This window comes from Leptonotus elevatus, chromosome 4 (genome assembly GCF_054856555.1).
Source record: "Leptonotus elevatus isolate MCC_2025b chromosome 4, RoL_Lele_1.0, whole genome shotgun sequence".
In the NCBI taxonomy this organism is placed as follows: Eukaryota; Metazoa; Chordata; class Actinopteri; order Syngnathiformes; family Syngnathidae; genus Leptonotus; species Leptonotus elevatus.
The window spans coordinates 11,638,464-11,665,115 of NC_141242.1; the positions used below are offsets into that span (position 1 = coordinate 11,638,464).

Sequence of the window (26,652 nt, forward strand, 5' to 3'; positions counted from 1 at the left end):
CATAAAAACTGGTAAAAGGATGTTAGAGATTAAATTAAAAAAATACAGAAAATTAGCAAATATTGATCTAGTTTTAGCTGTCGTTTCACTAACGTAATCCTAAATATGACACATTTAAATGATAAATAGTGGAAGGCGGGGTTGCAAATGCTTGTGAAATAAATATATAAAAATGTATATTTGTTTTGTTTTAAGAGTTACGAAAAAATGTTCATGTTTTGTTTTGTTTTTGCTCAAAATATGATTTACGCCGTATTTTAAGAGGGTGACGATATTGACGTTTTACGCTGATTAAAGTCCGCAAGTTGCGCGACAATGACGCCCACAGCGACACCACATGGCGGGCGGGAGCTAACCCAGCATCCACATTGCCTGCTGCTGTTGCTAACTCGGCTAACGTTAGCCTGACTGCCAGCGAACACACCACAGACAGACACGTCGCCCCGCATACAAGCCGCGAGCCTGCCGCTGGATATCGGACACATGTTCGGTTCCTCCGTCGCCGCTATAGGAACCACCACTGGGAAGAAATGCTAGCCACGAATAGGCATCTAACCACGGCGCACTAAAAAAAAAGAAAGGTGAGCGCTTTAAATAACCCTCCAATCTACCCCTCCGCCGCCAGTACGTCTCCACTGTCATATTTAAAATAAAATAAAAACACACACACACAAGTTTCTTAGCAGGCTAGGTAGCTCACACAAGTTTAAATGGTCACGGAGCAACACCGACTAAATTTTAAAATGCTGCACGATCGTTTGCATTTGTGTTGGTAAAAAGTGTATTATGTACGTTTTGTGCGTTGACTTCGTACACACAAAGTGTACAATGTCAAACTGTCGTAAGGTACTTGACAGCTGTCCCTAACGTTTTGACCATCTCCTGAAGCTAAAATAAATAAATAATGTAAAAAAAAAAAAATAATAAGCTAAAAGGCTAAACAATGTGCTCATATTCAGGCAACTGTTGTACATTTGTGAAATAACAGATAGTCTTCTAAAACTTGCGTAATATATATATATTTTTTAACCGTGCAAGTCATGTCTTAAGTCATATCCCCCCCTCCAGATATTCAAATGTAAAAGCAGATGTGGTAAAGTTGCACACACTAACCGAATGTACGAATACTCGTATAAAAAAAATGCTAAAAGCTGAAGCACTAACTTAACTCTTTAAAAGAAAAAAATACAGACTGTGAAATGTACTAAAGTAGGAGTAGAAAGCACACATTGCTTGCAAATGTAGCAAGTAAAAGTCAAAAGTCATCATAAAAATAGATACAAAGTAAGATATCTCAGCTTAGTTTTAAAGTATTTGTATTATGTTCTTGCCATCTTTGTGTAAAAGCTACAAAACTTTTTTTTTTTTTTTACATTCTCAATCATCACACAAGCATAAATAAATTAACCATGTTAATCTCTTAATTTAGACAATGTGGATTCCTACAGTGTCTCATTTTTCTTTGTAATACAAATTTAAAACAAGTTAATGCTTTTAATGATAAAACTGTCTGAATGGCGAATTTATGGAAGTGAATACTTTGTGTAATGTTGAACTTTAGTTTTCTCAACTTTCACTTCCTCGCCAACACGTCGTTCACTTTCACATTTTAGTGTAGAACCCTTCTTTACACATTTTTCAGATTCTTGGCGCTGTCAACTTTTTTTTGTTTTTTTTGTTTTTGGTGGCTTCTAGTTCAAAGTGTGTCTTCACGGACGTGCACTGCTTACACTAACAACCTGGCTGCTGACAGTGGAGTTTGTTTACAAAAAGCACAGTGTCGAGTCTGTCGACAATTTAACAACTATAGCGACCCCTCATTTTCCAAAAAGTATTTTTAATTCCCGTGAAGAAACAGACAAACGCGGGTAGAGTTATTGTTTTGTGTATGACAACTAAAGAACTTGGACAAACAGTCAAACGGCGAGCTGTTAACTGGTTAAACCATTTGTGGGGTGTGAGGAGTTTTTTTTTTAACCCTCCAAAATTTTTGAAAAAGGGAGGAGAAGCCGCCCAGAAGCATTTTCCATGAAAAACTGAGGTTGACTCCCCTCAGAAAAAACTAAATATAATAGCTGTATATGCAACTCTCGGTACATAGTGATACGATACGATTCAAGATGGTATAAAATCTGTACAAAAAACATATTTAGATTTTACTTTAAGGCTATATTTGTAGATGGCATGTTTTAGATTTGAGATTTTATTGGGTAGCCTGTCCAAGATGGCTGACATCATTTAGGTCCCACAAAATTGTCACGTTAGGACTCAGAGTCATAACCGACGATGTTCTTCCTCCATCTCCTCATCCTGCCTCTTGTGCTTCATTTTAGTTGCCTGGCAACTGCTAGCTAGCATGTGATATTAGTGTGGGCGTGGGGCTTTACGGCGTGTGCATTGTTCCCAAGTCTTTTTAATGGCTCGCGTGTGAGGCGCTTTTACACGGCATGCGCAATTGCGCATGCACCTACTTCACTGGCTGACTGACTGATAATTAGTGGCGAATAGTCACCTGCACCTGCAATGCTAATAATTACCGTTTATAAGCGCCAGCATGTTATTAGCTGCTATTAGCCACATTTAGAATCAAACCTTGGTCTTGTTACAGTGGTCGCTAAGTTGCGTTGCAAGTTTTGTGCCGCTTATTGTTGAAAATTCAGCCCATGAAACCAGTTTCACTCCGCAACATGAAATTTGGTCCGTATGTCCGTCGTGAGTAGACCAACAAAGAAGTCTCGAGACGTTATGCCTGAAAAAATACAGAAAGTCTACCATTTTAATTGGAAGCATCCGTTTTAGCTTCACTTTGGCCATTTCCAGGAATCCTTCAAACAATTGAAAACTGCTCAAAATGTGCTTTAAGTGCTTAATAGAGCAGAATTAATAATTACTGTGCAAGTGTTTGTTTATCCAGGTTGTTGGAAAATGTTGTCTCATTGTTCCCTATAGAGCAAACAAAAACACTCACAGTACCAGCGTGGGCCACAAGGGGCACGAGCTATAAAAAATAAATGTTTTCCTAGTGGCATGCTTCCTCATTGGGGAGGGAACCTCCGGTGTAATTAACATCAGCCCCACAGGTATTTATTTGTCGGAGGAAAGGAAGAGTAACAATTACACACTTTTGCATTTTTAACAGGCAGATGATGACATAAGACACACTTAGCCTACTATAAGTTTGTTAAGAGTTGATGTTTTCGGGAAATTCAGCCCCTGAAGCTAGTTTCACTTAGCAACATGGAATTTGGTAGATTTGTTGTGCGTGAGTGGATCTACAAAAATGTCTCAAGAAGCCATGTCCGAAAATAAACGAGAAGTCTGCCACTTTTAACTCATTCACTGCCATTGACGGCTTTAGACGTAAAAAAATAATTTAAACTATTTCTAGTAGTTTAACATTTTTTCCACTTTTGTTAACAAGAGTATGAAAACCTAGGGGAAAAAATAGTGTACATTTAGAACAGATGTAAAATGTGTGATTAATCGTGAGTTAACTATTGAAGTCATGCGATTAATTCCATTAAAAAAAATTAGCCGCCTGACGCAAAATTTCATTTTATTTTTAAATTAGGGGCGTCGGGCGATTACATTTTTTTTATCGTAATTAATCGCATGACATCACTAGTTAACTCTCGATTCATTACAAATTATATCTGTTCTAAATGAACAATAAAAACAATTATTGGTTTTCATACTCTTGTTAACAAAAGTGGAAAATAATGTTAAACTAAAGAAATTGTTCAAATGAATTTTTGACGTCCATAGCCGTCAACGGCAGTGAATGAGTTAAAGTGGCTATTTTATGATTTTTTTTTTCCTGCTTGGTAACACCCCCGCAATTCATTTGAAAGTTCCGCCCACAAAACTATTTTCACTTATGGAAGCCGATCGACTAACAACAGCAAAATTCTCAAAAAGCGATGGCGGGAAAAACACAGCAAGTCTGCGATTTTCCCGGCTGTCGTGTAGCCTTCAGATGCCAACTCAACAGTCCAATTACTCCCAAATTTGAAGCACCTAGCTTTGAAAACGGTTTGTGAAAATAGCCCCAGTGTTTTGAAATGATGAAATCAGCTACTAACTCTGATTAAGGCCGTCGGTTTACATAACATTGTCGTACTGTAGCGTTAAAACGCGGACATCTGAAAACAGTTTGTGAAAAGGATGACAAAATCTGTCACTTTGGCAGCTCAATTACACGATGTCGTTATAGTCTGAAAATGGAAACATTTGAAAATGGTTTGTGAAATTGATCATATAATATTTGAATAATTATAGTAGATGGATAGATTGTTTAATAATTCTGTGATTCTTGGGGTGTGAATATCCTCATTTCTCATCCATTTGCCCTTCATGCCTTTCTGTCCCGTCTTGCTCCCTCACAACCCTCCCTCCGTCCTCCATCCATCCATCCATCCATCCGAGCTGTGACGTCACACGTGTGTCGTGTGTCTATTGTCTGACTGGAGCTTCGGCGTCTGTCCCGGGGTTTTTCTTCCTTGATAGACCCCCCCCCCCCCTCTTTTCCCTCCCTCGATCTCCCTCTTCCAGAGAGGGGGCAATGACAACACAAAAGCAAAAGGATGGACGCGAGCGAGCAAGAGAGAGAGAGAGAGAGAAAGAGAGGCGCCATGCCAGCCGCTAACTGGATCTGATCGGGTCTAAGGAGTGTCGGCGTTAAAGGCGTTTGTGAAGCTCCGCCGGGCCTCTTTTGTATTTTTTGGCGTCCGGGACGTTTTACGCGTCTGGCGGGCGGCTGCATTGTGTTTCTTTGATGACCCCTGCTGTGTAGCTGCCTGCTCACTACCTCCTCCCCTCCTCTCTCTGTCACCCTCCCCCCTTCCTCTCCTCCTCCTCCTCCTCATCCTCCTTTCTCTCCATCACAGCTCCCGATCCAGCCATGTTCGGCACAGAGTCGTCACGTAAGTACCACCGTCGCCACCGTCCTCCTGCCTCTTAAGCCTTTGAAGTCAACGGCGGGAGGAAAAATGCGGATATATCTGGCAATCTGTCCATCTGTCGTGCATCTCCTCTTCATCCTCTTCCTCTTCCTGTTGTTGGTGGTGGTAGAAATATGGGATCTACCATTTTAGCCCCACAAGCTAGCCGGCGGTCCCGCCGAGATTTGCCTCGCATTCTCTCACTCGCCGCCTTCTACTGTGTGTGCTGTATGTGTGTGTGTGTGTGTGTGTGTGTGTGTGTGGTGTCACTAAATTGATGCTATGGCCTCTTGTCTAAACACGTGTTGTAGTTTTGGATCAGGTTAGATTCAACTTTCGTGCTACGCTTTTCAACAATTCACCAATTTGCTTTTTTTTTTTTCCTCCTGTGGATCTTATCCATAGGTATTTGAAAACTCACCTACCGGCAGTATTTGTATTTTTGCATGTTATTTTTATGTCTCTCCAAGTAGCAACATGACAAGATTTTCCCGGTCAGGATATCCACTGATTACAACGCACAAAGAATTTGAATGAAATAGAGTTTTTTTGTTTAGGTAAAAATGGCCATCATTATATCGCTGTAGAAAATACCCATCGCCTTTTTGTTTTGTCCGATACCAATTGGCTGACAAGCGTCAGTTAATAATATCAACCACCAATGAGATGGTACAAGTGGAAATTCTTCGGACTTCTCTAAATGGACGTGTCAAAATTACCATGACGTTTCAAATGGTGTCACTTACCCTAAAAACTCAACCTAAAGGGGAACTCAAGTCAAAACATTTCTTTGCAATATGTTCTATTCTCCCCCATTAGTCTTAAACACGGTACTCTGATTAGTTTTGTGTTTGTGGAGTAGGACTTGAGTTCGTTTTGTGAGGAAACGGAGTTTGAAATGGTCAAGTTTACGTCTCGAAGAGCAGTGTGGGCTGTAGAATAGCGTTGGTGATCAATTGATTTTGGGGGGGGGGGGGATTATTTATGGAGGATTTTTAGATATGTTTGAAGTAGTGTTAATTCCATAAACGAAAACTAAACAAAAATAATTTCGTCAACACACATTTTCCACTGGACTAAAACTAAATTAGACTAAAACCCTCATTAATAAACGTAACTGGGACTAAATCAGTATGCATTTTCGTCGACTAATGAAAACGAGACGAAAATATACTTCACTGGACTAAACTCTATGGACATTTTAGTTCATGAACAAAAACAAGATGAAAATTCTATGGTGTGTCACAGTGACACGCACAGTGACACACCCCCTTTCAATTGTGCAGCTAGCGAGTGCAACATGCACAAACACATGGGGCAGACAGGAGGTAGATTCACGTTGAAGGTAAAAAAAACAAAATAAAAGGTAAATTATAGTTATAACTTTAACATGAATCTAACGGCTATAACATTCCAACAATAATGTTAATGCGACCGCTAGCTCATAGCATGGAGCCATAGTAGCCACAGGTCGATATACTGTAGACTAAGTTATTTTTCACCAAAAAGATGAAAGAACATTTTACGTGAAATAGTTTTAGATCCGAAATGTTCAACATAATCTGCTGACAAAAAAAATACTGGGGTTAAATGATTGTCCTGACTAAAGCTAGACTAAAACGTTGACAGTTTTTGTTGACTAAGACTAGATGAATAAAATTACGTTTTCCAAGACTAAAATGCTAGACCTCAAGTGGACTAAATAAAAACGGGAGGAGGTTGACTCACTGTGATTAAAAACCAACAAGCGTGACTGAAATTGAACTAAAACTGAGACTAAATTTAAAAATGGCGGATAAAATGTACACTAGTTTGAAGTGCTCGTTACATGTTATACTGTGTAGGAAATTGCACAAAGATGGTTGGCCTCTCGTTGCGTTGTTTCTCTAAGATACGACAAGATGGCCACCCAAGCGCTGGATAATAGAAAATACTCAAATCAACATAAAGTGCGGAATTTAGGCCCAAATGTTTTTGTGTCTTTGGGGTTTGGTGATTATGTCCCGTTACAGGAAGCTGTGTTTGAACTTGAGGTGTCCGCATCTTACTGGTATTGAAAAGGTTTTTGAAAGTGCTCCTGACAACATTTGTTGTTTCAGTTACATGATGATGACAGCGTTTTGTAGTCTGATAAAACGACCATTTGAAACCGTGTATTTGAAATTGAATAAAAACGGTGTCGTTTTGGTTGATTAGTTGGCCCGAAAACTCAATGTGAAAGCTGAAACAGTTTGTCAAAATTGAAGAATGGTTTTTGTTTTGGTTGTCCATTTTACATGCTGATTGTTTGTAGGCTAGACATGAAAATAGATTTGAAAACAGTTTCTTTAAAGAAGTGTTTTGGTTATGTTTTGTTGCCTGAAATGAACGTGTTGTTTAAAAACAGACAAACAGTAAAAACAGTATTTTGTGGTATTAAGACACAAAAAACGTGATGGAGTGCTTAAAAACATGTTTGGAAAATTTTTACCTTTTTAACCATGTTTGAGGACAGTTTGTGAAGATAAAAACCTTGTGTATTTACATGGCAATGTTATTTTAGTAGTCTGAAAACGCCAACATATCAAATGTGTTCGCTTGTGTGTGTTGCGTTAACCGTTTTTACCCTCTAACTTTGTTCTGTAACTTAAAAACAAACATTTCAAAACGGGTTTGAAAACACTTTCTGTAAATGATAAAGCCAATGTTGTTTTGGTTAATTTTTACATAACCACACTGTTTTGTAGCCTGAAAGCAAGTTTTAAACTGGTGTGTAAACAATTTCTGATTACTTAAAAAGAAAAAAAAAGTTTTGATGATAGTTTAAAGGATTATAGCCTGAAAGAGCAAACATTTCTAAATTGGGTTGAAAAAAAATTCCCTGTTATGATTTGTAGACCCAACTATTTGAAAACATTTTCAAATGAGTTTCTGCAAATGAGCATTTTTGTCACCTGAAAACACCACCGTTTGGGTTGGGGGGGGGGGGGGTGGTAACACATCATCGTTTAGGTCATTTGTTTACGCGATGTCGTTTTAATAGCCTAAAAAGTTGACTGAATGAAGAACATCCTGTACCTAATGAAGTGGCCAGTGTTTTTTTTTTTTTATGCCTGCTACGTGAATGCATTTGCCTTTTTCTGCTCATGATCAATGTTTGATTGGCAGCCGCTGGTGACGGGGAGACACTATTTTCACGTCACAGTCAAAAGGCAAGACGGGCACTGGGCGCGCTCCAGGCTGTCCGCCATTGGCTAGCATGATGACAGTGAGCAGCTGTCTCTGTTGCCATGGTAACACTCCTTTAAATAAATAAAAAAAATAGAAAAAAAATTCTAAACAGCCGAGAGAGAGAGAGAGAGAGATCGTGTTTCTGTGGTAACTGCTGACTCTGGCTATTTTTGTCTCGTGAGCGCCGAGCGCAGCGAGCCTCAGAGGAAGAGGAGGAGCACAAACGTATGGATTGGATATTAATAAAGGAAAACCGTACGGCGTTATGCCACAAAGCAACGTCTAAATATGTATTCATTTGCAGGATATAATTATTGTGCCTTGGGTTTGCAAGTTGCTCAAAAAAAAAAAACATGAAATAATATTTAGGGGTGTTCACCCCCCTCCAAAACAAGACAGATCATTTTAAAGACGCATGAAGTTAATGGCAATTTTCTGTCCTTCTAATTTTCGTATTTCTAGTTCCTGATTGTAAAACGGCCACATGAGGGCACTCGTGAGTACTGATACCATAAAATAAGCAGATATGGGAAAAGTACTGACATTCTCTACTTGAGTAAAAGTACAGTTACTTGTGTAAAAAAATAACTTTGGGATAAGTAAAAGTACTCACTCAAATAATTACTTGAGTAAAAGTTGTATTTAAAAAAAAGTACAGGCTCTGAAATGTACTTGACGAGTAGAAGTAAAAAAGTATTTTTAGTGGATGTTTCCTCCTACGTCAATTTGAAAGATAATAGCGACTGGAGCAAAAAGGACCCTCATATTTACGGGTTGTTCTAAGCTAGCCAATTGCACGTCATGTGATTGCGTGTCGTTAGAGACAATCACAGGCTGAGATGTACGGGACCGTGTGAAATGCTTCATATGATTGGCGGAGCCAGGATACATTGACGGCTGATTTTTCTCCCAGAATCGTTTTAATGCATTTAAAAACAAAATAACGACCTTGTTTTGAAAATGTATCAAGTAAAAAGTACAGATACTCGTGTTAATATGTAACGGATACTAGTAAAAAGTAGTCTAAAAAATTAATATTCAGGAAAGCATAAAGTACTGAAAAAAACTACCCAAGTAAAGTAACAAAGTATTTGTACTTCATTACTTCCCCAATAAAACTTGATACTAATACAGATACCTGGTATCGGTACTCGCTCATCCATATTAATAATAATAATAATTGATTTTAGTAAAGGCAAATTGTTATGCTGGAATGTCACATAACAGCATACAACAACAAACGCGATCACGGTGTAGAAAAGTTGAAGTCTTTTGCATTTACCATCATCACTTATTTGTGTGTTATGAATATTACATCATATTAGTACAAGGATGAAAAGAATAGTTTTGATTTTAATGAAGGCTAAAGAGTGTTTTGTTATGCAAGAATGTCACGTAACAACATGACATTTGCATAAACGTGATCATGGCGCAGAAAAGTTGAATTAATTTGCATGATGTTGCTTAGGCCAAACAAAATCGACTAATGGGTCCAATATTAATCAATTAAAACGGTAAGAGAGCCTAATGTTGTTTACCACCACAATATTTATTTGCATGTTCAAATCGTTGTCTTCTTTTACAAGTAGGAGAATGTGTTGGATATGAATGAAGGCAAAACTGTTTTGAATGTCACGAAGCGACGTGCCGAAACGTGACCATGGCACGGAAACGTTGACTTCATTTGCATTTTGTTGTTACTACATAAAAAATAAAGCCGACTTGATATCCTGTTAATGAAAGTAAACAATATTGTGTTATGCCTGATCCTTTATGTGCATTTTGCAGTTTTTGTGTCTTATTTGAAGTAGACAAATGGATTTAAATGTGAATGAAGGTTGAACAGTTTATGAATGAAGTTGCTCAAGTGATAGCTTGATAATGAATACAGCATGTTCCTCATCTATTTGACACCTTTGTGTGTGTAAATGAGCAATGAGGAGCCTCCACGCTGCTTTTGGTTGTTGCCGTGGTTACGTGCTGTGCAAAAAGACAACTCAGGAGTCACCCCTCCCCAGCCAACTTCATTACAGTCCATGACTCCATGTTATCCATTGGCCGGCTGGCTCGCGCTGCCAGGTTACTGGTGGCACAGCAGCGTGCGATTGCTTCTGCCTGATGTCACTCGCAAAGTGGAGTGTTTATTTGAAAAGAAAGATGGTGTGCAGGAACAATAAAAAAAGAAAAGAAAATACTTTTGTCACTGTTAGCTAATGACTACATTTCTTTTCTGTTTGATAGCCTTGATTTAATTACTGGTGAGATGCACCAAAGTGTTACTTATGTCAAGGCATGCTAATGCTGTTACTGCTTTATTTTGGTAGGATTTTACTTCCTCTTTTTGTGCCCATAATCATTAGCATGAGCACGGGACTGACTTTGTAAACAGTACCATTGATTCTGCTCTTTTGTCACAATTGTCGTGCGTTTGTGTCGTGTCTGTTAAGCAATGCTAATGCCGTGACTACGTTGTCTACTATTTTGGTAGGTTTCCACTTCCTGCTTTCCTCCATATTCCTCGGCTTTGCTGTAGTCGATTTAGATCAGACTTTTTGTGAACAAATGATTTTGTTAGTGTGATGTTAAGTGTTGCTTCTGTTAAGCCATGCTAACACTTAACATGTTGATACATTTCTACCTCCTCATTCCAGTTGGCTCAATAGGACAGATTTTTTTGTGGAAAGGGAACTTTGATTATTGCGATGTACTGTGCGTTGCTTTAGTTAAGCCATACCAACTATGTGACTTCCTTCATTTTGGTAGCCTTACACTTACTGCTTTTGTTTCCCTCATCTGTTGGCTTGGCCATACTTTGACATACTTGTTGTTGTTGTTTTTTACGAGTACATAATTTCTGCTTGAATCCTGGTGTTACATTTGAGTCCATCTGTTTGTGACGTTGAGTGGAGATGCAGACTGCCCCGTTAGCTTCTCATGCTAGCCGCCATATGCTTGTCACTTGAAATCAGAAGGTCAAGTGTTTTACGACTCTACGAGCAAGTTAGATTTGAGTTAAACATGTTTGAAGAGTGTTTATTTTTAACGTAGTAGTAATACTGGACTGGACTGGCTAACAGTTAGCTCGTCCAGTATTATTACTGGTTAGCCGCTAACCACGTTACACCAATATGCTGCACCATGCACTGACTGTGTGACTCAAAGAGGATGAAGAGTCAGCAGCAGCAGCAGTAGTCGTCATCAATGAGTTCATTCTGAAAGGACGAGAGGCTCCACTCCACACCACTCAATGGCCGAGCAGCTGCACTCTGTTTGCACACGTGTCAACCAGGCTGGCCTGCCGCTCATCTGAGTGCCGCCTTTGTCCCGACCGGCCTCCCCGCCGCTTGATGAATGGCAAACCCTACACGCTAAACTACATCTAAACGCTAAATCCAAGTATTGGTAGTAAGATACAGGCGGTTTCAAAAGTAGCTATACACTTTTAAACTTGATACTGTTTATGAGGAAAATGTCCTACTTCAATATTTCAGTCTTATTTAATTAGACCTTTCCGAACCGCCGCAGCACATTGTATTCCCATCTGCATCGTAAAAAGTGTTTCAAGATGAGGCTTCCATGGAAAGTTTAGGTTTTGAAAGTTTGTTTATGATGTGCTAATCCACCATCTTTCTTTCCTCTCTCTCTGCAGTAAGCATGTTTCTTAACACCCTGACGCCCAAGTTCTACGTGGCTCTGACGGGCACCTCCTCCCTCATATCAGGACTCATTTTGGTAAGAACGCACTTTGCTTACATCGTTTTGCACCAAGTTCCCGTGCACATATCCCCACTGTCACACTCGGCCAGTGTACCTGAACGAGTTCATGAACCCAGCTGTCTGTTGATTGGTCAGTTGAGAGTGAATGGGAAGAAAAGCGATAGGAAGGGATAATTGAACCGTTGTGATTCTGTATACGTGCGCAGACTGGTGACCAGTTCATTGTTCGTCTATATGTGCCTTACCATTATACTGGCGATCAATCGGCATAGGAATGACTACTGAAGCAAATCTGCTCGTTCTTATTTACCTCTTTGGTTTCCGTGTCGCCGTGTGGCTTTAAAATAGCTCGTCTGTTAATTAGGCTCATTTGTTCCCTGCAGGCTGCTCAGCTTCACACGCGCTCAGTGAGACAATTCACGGAGGTTGTAATTCCACTTCGGCTTAACACACCAAATTTGCCGCATGTGAGCGACGTTATCCCAATGTCGTTTTAAACCATGCTAACATGCATACATTTGAGCAGACCGATGAATCACATTCATCAAGGTTATTGTCCAGGATGTTTATTTATTTATTTATTTATTGTAGTTTTAAGGCAATATAGCCCATCCCTATTAAAGTATGACTATTGTGTTACGTTTCATGTTGAGCAACAAAGCATTCATGTTTGCATTTTGCAACAGGAGTGCACTTAGTAGCAAAGTGCTGGAGCACTCGCTGCTATTAACAACATTAGCATGTAGCATCCCTGCATTTAAAAGTTCCGTTAATGGATGTCGTGTTTGCTCTACAACTCCACACATCTAATTGAACTCCACCTTGTATTGATGCTGATGTCATTTCAATGCAGGAGTGGGTGAGCTTTTGTGTTCAAGGGCCTTATTTTTCTTTATTTTTATTTTTTATTTTTTTTACAACACATAAGCCATCTTAAAATGTTAAATATGTTTTATTCATAATTTAGTGTAAATTATTTATAATAAATGAACAAATTTAAAGATGTTAAGTAATTATTCTTGCTTCTATTATTCACAATAAATCAACCACTTATTGAAAAAAAAATTACAGTAATGCATTTTAATTGACCAATTTTATTGGGGGAAAGGGCCACATTACTGCAATGCATATTACAGTACTGCCTTGCAAGTAATTGAACTGCATTTAACTGTGCTCCTGTATTTTTTTAATGGTGGTCATTATAGTGGTCGAGTATTTATTTTTTTAGGTAGTAGGTAGTTCAATTGTTAATACCTCTCTAATGTTTTGATGGGCCGGGTTAAAACTGGAAGACCCCCTGTTTTATTGGCTGCTGCTTCTCCTTCCCTCCAGATCTTCGAGTGGTGGTACTTCAGGAAGTATGGCACTTCCTTCATCGAGCAGGTGTCTGTGAGCCACCTGCGCCCCCTGCTGGGCGGCGTGGACAGCAGCTCCCCCAGCAGCTCCAGCACCAGCAATGGCGATGCTGATTCCAGTCGGCAAAGTGTGTCTGGTGAGTAGTGCTGGCCTTCGCTGACTACTGACAAACACTTTTCAGTGCTGGGAACATGGTTAACTTATTTTTTAATCACACATGACTTGTTGGAATGTTTGTACTATTTAATTAAGATGAGGGTTTTGGTGGTTTTATTTTTTATTATGGTTGCAACTTAAAACATCGCCAATCATATTTTATGATGGACACAGTTTGGTCCTCCAACAGATAAAGGTTCTGGCACCTGTTATCGATCATTAAAATGGACGACATCCTCCATTTTGGAGTGGGAAGGGGACAAGTATGTCTGGAAATATGCCAAGTAGATTACACACTTTTATTCTTATTCATCATGGCCACCTTTCCGTTGTTTTACTTTGCTTTTTTAAGACATTTTATCTGCTATTTCTTAGCTCACGTTCTTCAGCCAAAAGAAGGATTGAATGTTTGTTCTCACTCTCTCTTCTGTAGAATGTAAAGTTTGGAGAAACCCTTTGAATTTATTCCGAGGAGCCGAGTACAATCGGTGAGTGACGGCAGTGGGACCCCTCACATCTTACATACTTTTTCTTTATTCCTTTCATTCTTTCTCTGTTGCCTCTTTCATGTTCAGTCTCCTTCACGGAAGCATTCATCCTCCTTGTTGCCTGAGACCTTCCCTCTAATCGCGCTCCCTCGTTTTATTCTCGACTGGTTTCCCTCCCTCTTCTTCTTTCGTCTTTCAATGTTGTGATCTTCGCCTGTTCATGATCCCTTCCCTCTTTCGTCTTTCCGCTCTGCTTCTTACACACTAGACGGACAAAAATATTGGGACACATCTATTAACTCATTCACTGCCATTGACGGCTATAGACGTCAAACATTTATTTGAACTATTTATCTTAGTTATCTTAAAAAAAAAAAATCCCACTTTTTGTTAACAAGAGTATGAAAACATAGATTTTTTTAAATTGTATTGGAACAGATATAAAATTTGTTATTAATCGTGAGTTAACTAGTGAAGTCATGCGATTAATTACGATTGGCGCCCCTAATTTTTAATAATCTTGTCTTTAAATAAAAAGATTATTAAAAATTAAAAAAAAAATTGTTTTTGGTTTAAATTAAAAGATAAAAAATTAGGGGCATCAGACAATTCAAATTTGTAATCGTAATTAATCGCATGACAATTTTATATCTGTTCTAAATGTACACCAAAAAAATTCTAGGTTTTCATACTCTTGTTAAAAAAATGTTTAAACTAATAGAAATAGTTTAAAACAATTTTTTTTAATCTATAGCTGTCAATGGCAGTGAATGAGTTAAAATACATTTAGGAATGCATGCCAACTCATTGTGAACAGTATAGGCAAGTTACTTTTCTGATGAAGGTATAATTGAGTTTCACGTAGAAGAACCAACATGAGCAACTTGGATAAGGCCAGAAATCTGCCATGATAGCGAAAAACAATGAGTAATTGACACACCCTTTTCCAAAGGTACACGTGGGTGACGGGCCGAGAGCCGCTAACGTACTACGACATGAACTTGTCGGCGCAGGACCACCAAACCTTCTTCACCTGCGACTCGGACCACCTGCGGCCTGCCGACGCCAGTTAGTCCCTGCTCTTTCTAGTGTGCCTTTCCCCGACGTTCCTGACGCTCAAACTCGATTTCTTTGTTCTCATCAGTCATGCAGAAGGCGTGGAGGGAGAGAAACCCGCAAGCACGCATCTCAGCTGCACATGAAGCTCTGGAACTGGAAGAGTACGTACCACTTTTTATGCTTATTCATCTGGAGGGGTGTTATTGATAGGAACAAGTGGATGGTAATTAAGAAATTAATTAATAATAGCATTTACATTTATTTCAATGGGCATTGATGATTTAAGATATGAGTTGAAAGACGAGCATGGTCACAGAACAAAATTAACATAACGCCCTGGTTAATACAAATAATTCAGTTTTGGACAGTAAATGAGAATTTTATAATGACAACGGTAGCGGTTGAAGCGCACAACTCCACCGCTAACGTTAAGCTGCTACAAAGTGCTATTTCAAGCTAAACTTGTTGTTCTGGCACAGCTGTGCGACAGCGTACATCCTGTTGGCCGAGGAGGAGGCTACCACCATCATGGAGGCCGAGCGCTTGTTCAAGCAGGCGCTGAAAGCCGGCGAGGGATGCTACCGCCGCAGCCAGCAGCTACAACACCACGGCACGCAGTACGAGGCCCAGCACAGTGAGTAGCCACACAGGCTTTTCAAGTGGGCGGCGGTCATTAATCACGCGTTGAAAAAATGTGGAACTTTAAATGAACTCAAAATGAATTTTCAATTAACACCTCTAGTAAAAATGACAATACTACGCGTGTACCCTTTTAACGAAAGTGTTTGTTTTCCCTCAGGACGAGACACCAACGTGTTAGTGTACATCAAGAGGAGACTGGCCATGTGCTCCAGAAAGCTTGGCCGGACGAGAGAGGCGGTGAAAATGATGAGAGATGTAAGTCATAAGTGCATGCACGCAACGTGCATGCACTTGCAAACATATTATTATGTACCTGCTGACTGTGTCGCCTCCTGTCTGCTATTACATGTAACAACAGTTGTGTGTTTTCCAGTTAATGAAGGAGTTCCCTCTCCTCAGTATGTTCAACATCCACGAAAACCTGCTGGAGTCGTTGCTGGAGCTGCAAAACTACGCAGACGTGCAGGCCGTACTGGCCAAGTACGACGGTATGAACACACGCGCACGTATCAGTACATATTAGGTACACCGGGAAATAAACAAGATTTGAAACAGGAATGTCTGAGTAACTATTTATCTCGGTTTATTTGAACACAAAGCTATTATTGTGTTGTATGATTGGAAACAGGTGGACACACAAGCTAATTGGACCTTCTGCCACTTAGCGGAAAAGCATTTCATGGCTCTGCCTGTCACAATATGTCACTGGCTTGGATAGAAAAAATAAGCAATTGTTATCAAATAAAACATTTTCCTCACCATTCAACTGGAACTGGCACACTTGATCTCTCACTGCACACTAACGAGTCATTGACTTGATGCCTCCACTTCAATAAAGCAATTTCTGTGCTGTGTGTATTGTGTTTGTGCGTGACAGATATTAGTTTACCCAAATCTGCAACAATATGCTACACAGCAGCTTTGCTCAAAGCCAGAGCCGTGTCGGACAAGTGAGTAGCGCCTCTCTACACTCCTCACTGCAAAGAGCATCGCTATGCACCACACAATTTTCTTCCAAAAATGTGTTAATATGTTTTAAGTGACCCAAATACATATTATTTGTTTTTTAACGTTTTTTTTTATGCTAGAGCATACAGAAGGCTTTGATGCAGCCTCTCAGCTGCAAAGAATGGTTGAAGAAATGGTAGTTATTACAGAAACGGCCAACAGGTGGTAGCGGAGCAAAAGAGATCAACCAGGGCCATGATGGAAAAAAAAGCTCTTTTACTCACAATTCTAAATAGATTTGTGAATAATGATGAAACAGCCGGGAGCGAAGGGGGCTGCTTCAGTGAAAATGGCTGGGAGTTCATCGCAATTTTCTACAAAGCTTGTAACAGATTTTTTACTTGAGTAGAATTGTGCAATTCATGTAAAATGATTAAATAGGAAGTATATTTAGAATCAAAGAATAGCTTCTTCTTTTTTTATCCTTCAATAGAATTTTTCAACTTTTCAAAATTTTCAAAAACTGTTGAACAAAACGATTAGCTTTACTTTTCCAGCATACTCCAGAAGGGAAGCGAGTCCCCGAGGAGGACGAAACAGGCAGTAAATCAAACCGAGTTAACTGAAAAATAAATAAAAAAATTAACGCTTTAAAGAATTTTAAATACATCTACAGAGTTAACGCTTGAATTTTGACAACCCTAGTTGAAATATGTCAAAATATTAACACATTCACTTCCAGCCATTTTCACTGAAGCAACCCACTTCACCCCCGGCTCTTTTACTGGATTTTGACTGATTTTACAAGGCCCACTGTATATTGTGTTATTTTACTATAAAAACATGGAACCTACCAAAAGAAAGATTAGTCTCTTCTTTCATCAGGAAAAAAAGTACATTTCAATCTGTTTCCGTTTTGCAGCAATTAGCATTAGAATATAGCTAAGTTTCATCATTATTCACAATCTGTTTAAAACCGTAGTAAAAATAGCTTTTTGCAACATGACCCTGGGTGATCTCTTATACTCTGCTGCCACCTGCTGGCCGTTTTTGTTATAACTACCACTGCTTCAAGCATTCTGTGCAGTTGAGAGGCTGCATCAAAGCCTTCTGTATGCGTAAAAAAACCCATTAAAAAGCGTATAAATAAGTTTTGGGGACCATGGTAATATTTATAGAACGTATTTATTCGTTTTGGGGAGCAAATGAGTTAATATAGTAATAAATGACCTGTATGGTCGCTACTTTGCGGACTTTGGTCGTCGGGAATTTAAACACCACAGTAACATGACATGAGATGAAACTCATCTAAATAAGACTACATTCACCTAAATACCAAAAACTACATTAAATGACACCACTGTACATGAATTAATTACACTACTTAATACACACGACCTAATTGATAAAACACAACACTCGACAATACTCTAATCATGTTTGACAGGTTTTGTGGCACTGACTGTATACACTGCTGCCGTGCGTGCGCGTACATTCAGGTTCTCTCCAGAAGCAGCGTCGAGACGAGGTTTGAGCACCGCCGAGATGAATGCAGTAGAAGCAATTCACAGAGCTGTGGAGTTCAACCCTCACGTTCCCAAAGTAAGCCACACATACACGCGCACGCAATCCTTTTCGCGATCAAGCGGACCGACTGTGACGTTTCATTGCGACTCCCTCAGTACCTTCTGGAGATGAAGAGTCTGATCCTTCCTCCGGAGCACATCCTCAAGCGAGGAGACAGCGAGGCTATCGCGTACGCCTTCTTCCACCTGCAGCACTGGAAGCGCGTTGAGGGAGCGCTCAATCTGCTGCACTGCACCTGGGAGGGCAGTAAGTCTTACACACACACACACACACGGAAACACTATATGAACATGTTAGGTGCATCCGGAAAGTATTGATTTATTTTTTTATCCTCATTTTCTTATGTCACATCCTTATTCAAAAATGCATGAAATGGAGGAAGAGGAACTGGCAAAACTGGTCACACAGATAGATTTGCCAATCTTGTGGAAGCCAAGCATTTTTTTTTTTTTACTTAAACTTAAAAAAAAAATTATTCTTGATTTTTTTTTCTTGTGGTTTTGTGTGTATAATTTTATGGGGGAAAAAATAATCTCCATTTTGAAATAAGGCTATAACATAAAATATGAAAATACTGAAGCCCCGTTGATACTGTCCGGATGCACTGTACAAACATCTGCACGTAAATAACACTCATCAGATGTTTCCATGTGCGTAGCGTTCAGAATGATCCCGTATCCTTTGGAGAAAGGTCATCTCTTCTATCCTTATCCCATCTGCACAGAGACGGCAGACAGAGAGCTGCTACCCAGTAAGACGCACACACACACACACACATGCACTATCATACACACACTAACACACTTAACCTCGCCAATTGGAAGTCCTGCGTGACATCAGTGACCTCAAGATTTTCTTTTTTTTTTATCTCAGTAAGTTTGCAGTTTAAATGATTAATGTAGGCAATTACATAAACAATGATCCCGAAACACTTTGATATTAGTTCAAACTCTTAAAACAGTCTCCTTTAAAATTATTTGGTTACACATAATTTGATTTGAAAAAAAAAAAAAATGCACCGGAAGTGAGAGGTCTCTGAATTGCCACTTCTACTTTCCTATTAGCCATTTTATGACATTTTTGACTTGGCTATACCAGTACATACTGTAGCTGCTGTCATTTTTAAATTTTTAGCTAACATTGTGCTTGTGTATGTATTTGTGTGCGTGTAAAGCAGTGTTTCACGAGGTGTCGGTGTACCCCAAGAAGGAGCTCCCCTTCTTCATCCTCTTCACAGCTGGCCTCTGCTCCTTCACCGCCATGCTGGCATTGCTCACGCATCAGTTTCCGGAACTCATGGGCGTCTTTGCCAAAGCGGTTAGCGCGCACACACACACGTTTGTTTTACTATCTTTGTGGGGCCATCTCATTGACATAATGCATTAGCTAGCCCCTTCCTCTAACCCCAAACCCTCAAAATGGATTGGCTACCCCTATTCCTTACCCTAACCTCAACCATAACCCAATTCACACCTAAACTCTAAAACCAAGGTTTGACCCTCAAAAAGAGGACTAAAGTTGTGGGGCCCAGCAAATCCTCAAATGTTTTACCCTTCGGAAATGATGTCAATATTCTTTAACAGAAAAAGCCATCATGAAATCTTATTAATTGTACAGAGAATGCTTTTAGTCTCATTTTGACTTTATTCCTAAAATTCCTAAAATAATAAGTTCATAAGTTATAAGATTGCAATATGGAACTTTTTCTCCCCCAAAATAACTTTACAATAAGCTTTTTATTTGACCATTTATGAGTGAAATGCCGTCTAATTAGTAGATGAACACCTCAGCTGTTCACAATTGGTACTCCTGCAAGCCTCTGGCCAATAGTTTTCAGACTGGATTCGGGTTAGAATTTCCCGCGCCATGTCTGCCGATGTGACCTAATGTGCGTGGTGTGTATATGAAGAACAGTATATGCAATTTTATTTTTCGTCAGCAGGTGGCAGTAGCGATTCGAAATGGAATATTCTACATTCAGTAGCTTCAAAAAAAAAAAAAGTCCATTATTCTTGTAAAATTCTGACTTTATCATTCCTGCATTCAACTTCATTCCTCAAAGTAAAAAAAATAAATAATCCATTTAAAATTCCCACTTGTCTGTTTCCAGTTCCTGAGCACACTGTTTGCGCCACTCAACTTCATCATGGAGAAGGTGGAGAGCATCCTGCCGTCCAGCCTCTGGCACCAGCTCACACGCATCTGACAAACTTGACTGGTTTTGTTTTTTGTTTTTTGGATTATTTAAAAATGTTCTTTGTTGTACAAAAACAAGTTGCCATCATTAAAAAAATCACACAAAAAAAATGACACAATGCAACTGTTCCCTCCCTATATCGCGGTTCATCCATCACGCCCCCCGCAATACCACACGGAAAACATTAAAAGACAGTGGACGCAGTCATGCAGAAGTTGCTGTCAGCCACAGCTCACGCCCAGGCACTCACACACACACACACACATGAAGTGATGTCACCCCTCCAGACCCCGCCTCTTAAAGCCACATACAACTAGTCCATGTACTGAAAGGCTCTTGTCCCCAATTCACCACCCTAGAAGATTGTCCACGGCGAACAACTGTCTTACTAGTAATGCTTTTCCACTACTAGTGTCACTTTAAGCCTACCAGTACACAATTCTATTTTACTATTTGACTACTGCGCTTCACCTGCAACACTACTAGGCCCGACTAATAGCCCCCTGGACCTTAGTAGTAGCATCACTAGTATGTAGTTGTCCTTCTAGTATTCTGAAATGTCGTACATTAGTGGGGGAAAAAAACAGTGAGTAGAAGTAAATCAAGGTCATCCTAGTAGTTTGCTGCCCTAGAATGTGGGAATGTCACAGGTTGCTTTCCAGCCTCCATTCCATACTGATAGAAGAAAACAAGAGGCCAGTTTCCCAACGGAGCTACTGGGAATGCGCCGTATGCTTTCAAGGTTACAGAAGGAACCTTTTTAAAGGGCGGCATAACGACAGCATGCCTCCTTCTTCGTCTTCTTGGTCATCATGACGCAGCTCACCTTCTTCAGCGTCTTCGCGCTGCTCGTCTTCTGTCGGTGTGGCTCGGCCACGCAGCAGGTCAGTCAGACAATGCGTATTCGCACGTAACATTTTCCACAACGAAGCAAATAACATCTCTTAAGTGTAATTTCATTGACATTTGTGATGCAAAAGTCCAAGCATTTAGCGAGGTTCACATGAACTCCATGTGATCAATCTTAAAGGGGCACCTGTAATGAATTAAACACGGAAAGAAACATTTTGTAGAATATTATTTGATAATATAATATTTGAAAAATGGTTGTGAATGTACAAATTGTTTACCAGCATTTTGTATTTTATTTACAATAAACATATTGTAAAAAATTATTCAACCAAATCCATTTAATTAAGTAATTTATATGTACAATTGTTTACATTATATATTTTTTATTTACAATAATTCCATCAAGCAACAACCATTGCATCAATTATATGTAATTATACAAGAAATTTTTATTTTTAAATCTATTGTTTAAATTAAATGATTTAACAAATTATTTAAATTACATGAATGCATGTAATAAAACAATGTAAGCATGTATTTAATTTAAAAAAAAAAAAATATATATATATATATATATATTCAATTAAATACAATAAAAGCCACAGTATTTGGGAAATTGCTTTAATCTTCTTTTAGTTTATAATTCATAATAAATCCATTCAGCGATTATTTAATAAATGTCTTGCAAAAATTATGTATTTGTAAAATTATTTGTTACTTATATTTTTACTTTTAATAAATTAAAATAAGATACTGTATAAAATAATTATTCAATAAGATACTGTGGATGACCCAAAAAAATGAATACAGCAATTACAATTTAACTGACCACTTTTAGGAGAGAATCAATCAACGCAAAAATTATTACGGGATTCTTCATAATGTAAACATTCGGTGGGCCCAGTTAAAGTAGGAAGGGTAAAAAAAAAAAAATAAGAATTGATGAAATAGTCTAGTTATTCATTAAAATGTTTAATATTGTCTTATTTTTTTATTTATGAACAGCAGATCTTTTTCATAATACATTATTGTACACTAATATGTGTTAATTGATTAATGACGGTACTAATTTAATACTATTAATAACATTTAAAAATATTTGACACAAATAAATAGCCTACGTGAAAATGCTGATCATTTAAACCCGATCAAATAAATGACTGATGTATTATTTGATTGACTGATTGATTGATTGATCACTGCCCCAGGAAGCGTCGGTGTCTGAGCTTCTGTGGCTGGCCAACAAAGACGTCGGTAATGTCTCTTCACACGTCACGCTAAATATCTCCGTTGTGCATACTAAATGCTAACGCGTCATGTTCAGGCAAGCCCGACGCCAAGCTAACGTTAGCCACACTAAGAAATCTCCCGTATGTGACGCTGTTGACAGTTCACACGGCGGACGAGCCTCCGGTGATCGACGACATCGCTTTTGACCGAGACGACGAGCGCAACGCTGACCAGTGCACGTCCAAGGGATGCATGTGGCCAAAGTCCGCCAATGGAGTCGTCCACGTCCCTTATACCATCTCCGCCTCTTTCTGTCAGTAACCCGACCTTGCATTGTGTGATCACATGACTTGGGGTACCGTGCCACTCTTTTGTAGTCACATTACTTTCAATTGGATCACTAAACTGTCAGTGCATATTAACTCCATCCATCCATCCATCCATTTTCTGTACCGCTTGTCCTCACAAGGGTCGGAGGTTGCTGGAGCCTATCCCAGCTGGCTTCGGGCAGTAGGCGGGGTACACCCTGAACTGGTTGCCAGCCAATCGCAGGGCAGCATTTTAACTCATGTTAACTTATTCACTGCCATTGACGGCTATAGACTATTTTTTATTAAACTTTTTTTTTGCTAACAAGAGTATGAAAACCTATGATTAATCGTGAGTTAACTATTGAAGTCATGCAATTAATTACAATTAAAAAATGTAATCGCCTGATGCGATTTTTTTTTAAGGAAAAAGATTATTAAAAAATTAGGGCCGTCATTAATCAAAAATTTTTTTATCTGTTCTAGATGTACAATAATAAAAAAAGGTTTTTATACTCTTGTTAACAAAAGTGGGGGGAAAATGTTAAACTAATAGAAATAGTTAAAATTAATTTTTGACGTCTATAGCCGTCAATGGCAGTGAATGAGTTAAAAATGACCTTCACTCTCATCAGATTTGACTTATTCAAAGCAAACTACAACTCATGCTGCTGTCAGTCATATACTGTCTGTTTTTCTTCAACGCAGCTTCTCGCGAGCGCGCCATCATCGAGCGTGGCCTGACCTCTTTCCATTCTGTTTCCTGCATTCGCTTCTTCGCTCGCAGCTACGAGAGAGACTACATCAGCATCCAGTCCAACAATGGGTATCCAGCGAACTCACTGATTCCCTCATTCAATTGGATTTGTTCCATATTTGGCCATAAAAATCAAAGATGTGTGGAGAAATGTATTATTGGCCACAAAAAGGTTGTATTGTGGCACAAAATGCTGCTTCCCCCCCAAAAAATAATTAAAAAAATTATCATTTAAAAAATATTAATTTAAAAATAAATTAATATATATATATAAACACAGCCACAAAAAAAGTGCCATATTTCTGCACAAAATCACGATGGTTGATCCCCTAAAATTATATATTTGGCCAGGAAAATTTATTAGTTTCCCATATAAATGCATTTTTGTTGTTGTTGCGAAATCACATTTTGTCAAAAAAAAAGGTTATATTAAACCAAATTCAAACTTTATTTGTATCGTGCTTAAAGAAGTACAACCACATAAATTAAACTAACAATGGCAAAAATAATGCAATAAAAGACACATAACATTGCATTAACAATGTTATACCAATAAAGTCATATTTACTTTAAAAAGGCTACATCACCACACTCACAAAAAAAAAAAAAACATTGACTACAAACAGTTCAGCACAAAAAGAGTAAAAGGTGCCCACAAAAACTTTTGATCACTTTTGAGTTTTGTCACAGAAGTGCAACGGTTCACCACAAGATGATGTCTCTTGCATTAAAATAAAAATACAGGTCAGAATTTCACACAGAATTGCAACAGTGGAACACAAAACAGAAAAAAAAAACATTTTGACACTGAAATGCAATTGATGACCACAAAATGTTGTATTATGGTAAAAAAAAAAATGTCATGGTTAACTACAAAAAGTTATTTTGGCATTTAATGATAATAATTTTTCAAAAAGCCACAGAATGCTAATGCCATAAAAAGGCTAATATTTACCACAAAAGTTGGATTTGGGCACAAAATTCCATTTATTGACCACAAGTTATATAGCCTATTGGCATTTTTAAAAAATTACTGCAAAAAGTAGAACTTTGGCACAGGAATTAACCACAAAAAAAACTATACCCCATTGCCACAAAACTAGATTAGTAAAGACACTCATATCTACTTTCACGCCATCGGGTATTAACTTTCTGTTCCTTTTTAGATGTTACTCATACGTGGGTCGCCGCGGCAACGCTCAGACTTTGTCCCTGGACCGCCAGGGCTGCTTGTACCACAGCACCGTCCAACACGAGCTGCTGCACGCGCTCGGCTTCAACCACGAGCAGTGTCGCTCGGACCGCGACCGCCACATCCGCATCCTTTGGGAGAACATCCAGTCGGGTTCGTAGGCGCGCGCGCGCGCGCAGGCACACGCATTTCATTGTGAGCGCTGATGCGACGTTCCTCCTCAGGTTGGGAGTACGCCTTTGACAAGATGAACACGCTCAACATGAACACGCCGTACGACTACAACTCTGTCATGCAGTACCACAGGTTGGTAATGCAATGGTTTAGCTCAAAAAGTCACATTTTGGCTGAAGAATGACCACAGAAAGTTGCTAGTTACAGGTTTTTGCTGCACCAAAATTCTAAAGTTAACTTTAAAAAGTCATATTTCTGTTTGGCCGCAAAAGTATTATTATTATTATTATTATTATTCGGTGTTTGACCACCAATTGCAATATTTGTTTGTTGCAGGTATGCGTTCTCGGGCAACAACAAGCCCACCATGGTCCCCATCCCTAATGCCAACGTCAGCTTTGGTAACGCCAGTGAGATGAGCAAGAACGACATCGCCCGACTCAACTCTCTCTACAATTGTTAGGTAAGCAAGAATTGTAATAACAATAAATATGATTTCAATTTTTTTTTTTTTAATTGTTCCACCTCCTGCTCTCTATGGTTATTAATCAATTTTCTTCAAAATGTTTTAGTTTGTCACAAGCCTTGCATTTTGTGTTATCCTCTTTCGTTTTTTTTCCCGAAGAAACCGCATAAGACATGTTGAGTTGATGTTTTGAAGCGGGTTTAAATTGTGCCGGTGGATGACGTCACTCTGTCTTGTCATATTTGTTTCTTCCTGCAGGTGGCGACAACAAGACAACTGAGACTTTCAGATTAAAATGTGCACATTCATTCATTGACTTGTGGACTTTGTCTTCATGGTTCTACAAAGCAATTTTGGTACGAAATATTTTTCATACGACGTACAGTGGCCGAGAAGTAGAAGAAAATGACAAAAAACGAAAAACAATGTCAGTAATCTTCATTAAATTAACACATCAATTTGCATTTTGCGGGAAAAAAAAGTTTCTATTTTGGCATAATAGGTTTTGCTGCAAGTACTAAAATAATAAATACAATCTAAGTAAATTAGTCTAAAAAACATTCAATAAATTAGTCATAATTTTTGGTAGAAAAAAATATACAGTATTTAACTGTCCACTAGGAGGCGACACTTGACTGTTGCCGAGAACATATTGCGTGGTATTGAGAAATGTATATAATTAAATTCTACGTCAATTATTAATTATTTTTAAATCGAACTTATGAATGCATACAACTAAAATTTTGCTCTTCATCAGGGGCATGGTAAAGCTTTTTGTGCATAAGGGCCACATTTCCTTTATTTGTATTATGGACATCTAGGTCATTCAAATACAGTTATAAGTTTTTTTTGTGTGTTTTTTTTAAAGTATGTAAAATAGCTATTTTAATATAATTTTTATACATTCTGAATATTTAAGCTTATGTGATCTAACTTAAAATGCACAAAAACGGTGTATTCAATAAAATGTATGTAAAACAAATGTACCGCAGTATTTTGAGCTATGTGTGTGATGTTCAGTTTCATTACACTTAATGACTGTTTATTGCATTTCTTTACATTCACATCTGCAACGGACTGGTCTCGGCAGCCTTAAGCAGGTGTTTAGTTCACTTTTGTTTTGGCCGCGCTCTGGTTGCCATGCTGTCATTCGAAGTCCAAAAACCTGCTCGCCGACATTCCCAAAATTTGTCTCACTGATTGACAAGGCGGACCATCTGTCACATCTGTCAGCGGAAGAGGAAGTTATGCGCGCAGGGAATCGTGCAAACAATGCAAACCTTTGTCAAGATGCTTGAGGAAAACTCGTCATGTTTTGTGCTTGGCGACAAGCAAGTTTGATTGAGTACAGGACTACAGGGTTGAGGATCTGG

At 38.8% G+C, this 26,652-nt stretch overlaps 2 protein-coding genes across 10 annotated transcripts; both read left to right on the forward strand.

The window, feature by feature from the left end:
• Positions 1-346: 346 nt before the first annotated feature.
• On the forward strand, positions 347-20,893 carry LOC147175528 (suppressor of tumorigenicity 7 protein homolog). 9 transcript variants are annotated; one of them, XM_086072974.1, is made up of 16 exons: positions 347-581; positions 4,887-4,922; positions 11,800-11,882; positions 13,200-13,359; positions 13,813-13,867; positions 14,820-14,935; positions 15,012-15,087; positions 15,406-15,560; positions 15,726-15,823; positions 15,927-16,056; positions 16,446-16,518; positions 18,016-18,118; positions 18,199-18,349; positions 18,744-18,854; positions 19,278-19,420; positions 20,214-20,893. In XM_086072974.1, the coding sequence occupies exons 2-16, from the start codon at positions 4,901-4,903 to the stop codon at positions 20,307-20,309; spliced, it is 1,572 nt and encodes a 523-aa protein (XP_085929100.1). In that variant the 5' UTR covers positions 347-581; positions 4,887-4,900; the 3' UTR covers positions 20,310-20,893. The 9 variants fall into 9 exon arrangements, with proteins under 9 accessions (XP_085929100.1, XP_085929101.1, XP_085929103.1 ...); XM_086072975.1 differs by having other exon boundaries at positions 19,281-19,420; XM_086072977.1 differs by having other exon boundaries at positions 18,762-18,854.
• Positions 20,894-21,033: 140 nt separating this feature from the next.
• On the forward strand, positions 21,034-25,591 carry LOC147175529 (hatching enzyme 1.2-like). The gene is made up of 8 exons (XM_086072984.1): positions 21,034-21,184; positions 22,361-22,406; positions 22,543-22,695; positions 23,399-23,516; positions 24,614-24,792; positions 24,864-24,945; positions 25,150-25,276; positions 25,538-25,591. Exons 1-7 carry the CDS (start codon positions 21,113-21,115, stop codon positions 25,274-25,276), a joined length of 777 nt encoding a protein of 258 aa, XP_085929110.1. The 5' UTR covers positions 21,034-21,112; the 3' UTR covers positions 25,538-25,591.
• Positions 25,592-26,652: the final 1,061 nt, after the last annotated feature.

What these genes read in the sequence shown, in the direction of transcription:
- LOC147175529 (XM_086072984.1), top strand. Translation starts at nt 21,113, where the DNA reads ATGACGCAGCTCACCTTCTTCAGCGTCTTCGCGCTGCTCGTCTTCTGT. An exon ending in GTGGCTCGGCCACGCAGCAG is followed by an intron (nt 21,185 to 22,360) that starts GTCAGTCAGACA and finishes TCACTGCCCCAG; the next exon opens with GAAGCGTCGGTGTCTGAGCT. An exon ending in TACCATCTCCGCCTCTTTCT is followed by an intron (nt 22,696 to 23,398) that starts GTCAGTAACCCG and finishes TCTTCAACGCAG; the next exon opens with CTTCTCGCGAGCGCGCCATC.
- LOC147175528 (XM_086072974.1), top strand. Translation starts at nt 4,901, where the DNA reads ATGTTCGGCACAGAGTCGTCAC. An exon ending in TCATATCAGGACTCATTTTG is followed by an intron (nt 11,883 to 13,199) that starts GTAAGAACGCAC and finishes CCTTCCCTCCAG; the next exon opens with ATCTTCGAGTGGTGGTACTT. An exon ending in GAAGCTCTGGAACTGGAAGA is followed by an intron (nt 15,088 to 15,405) that starts GTACGTACCACT and finishes GTTCTGGCACAG; the next exon opens with CTGTGCGACAGCGTACATCC.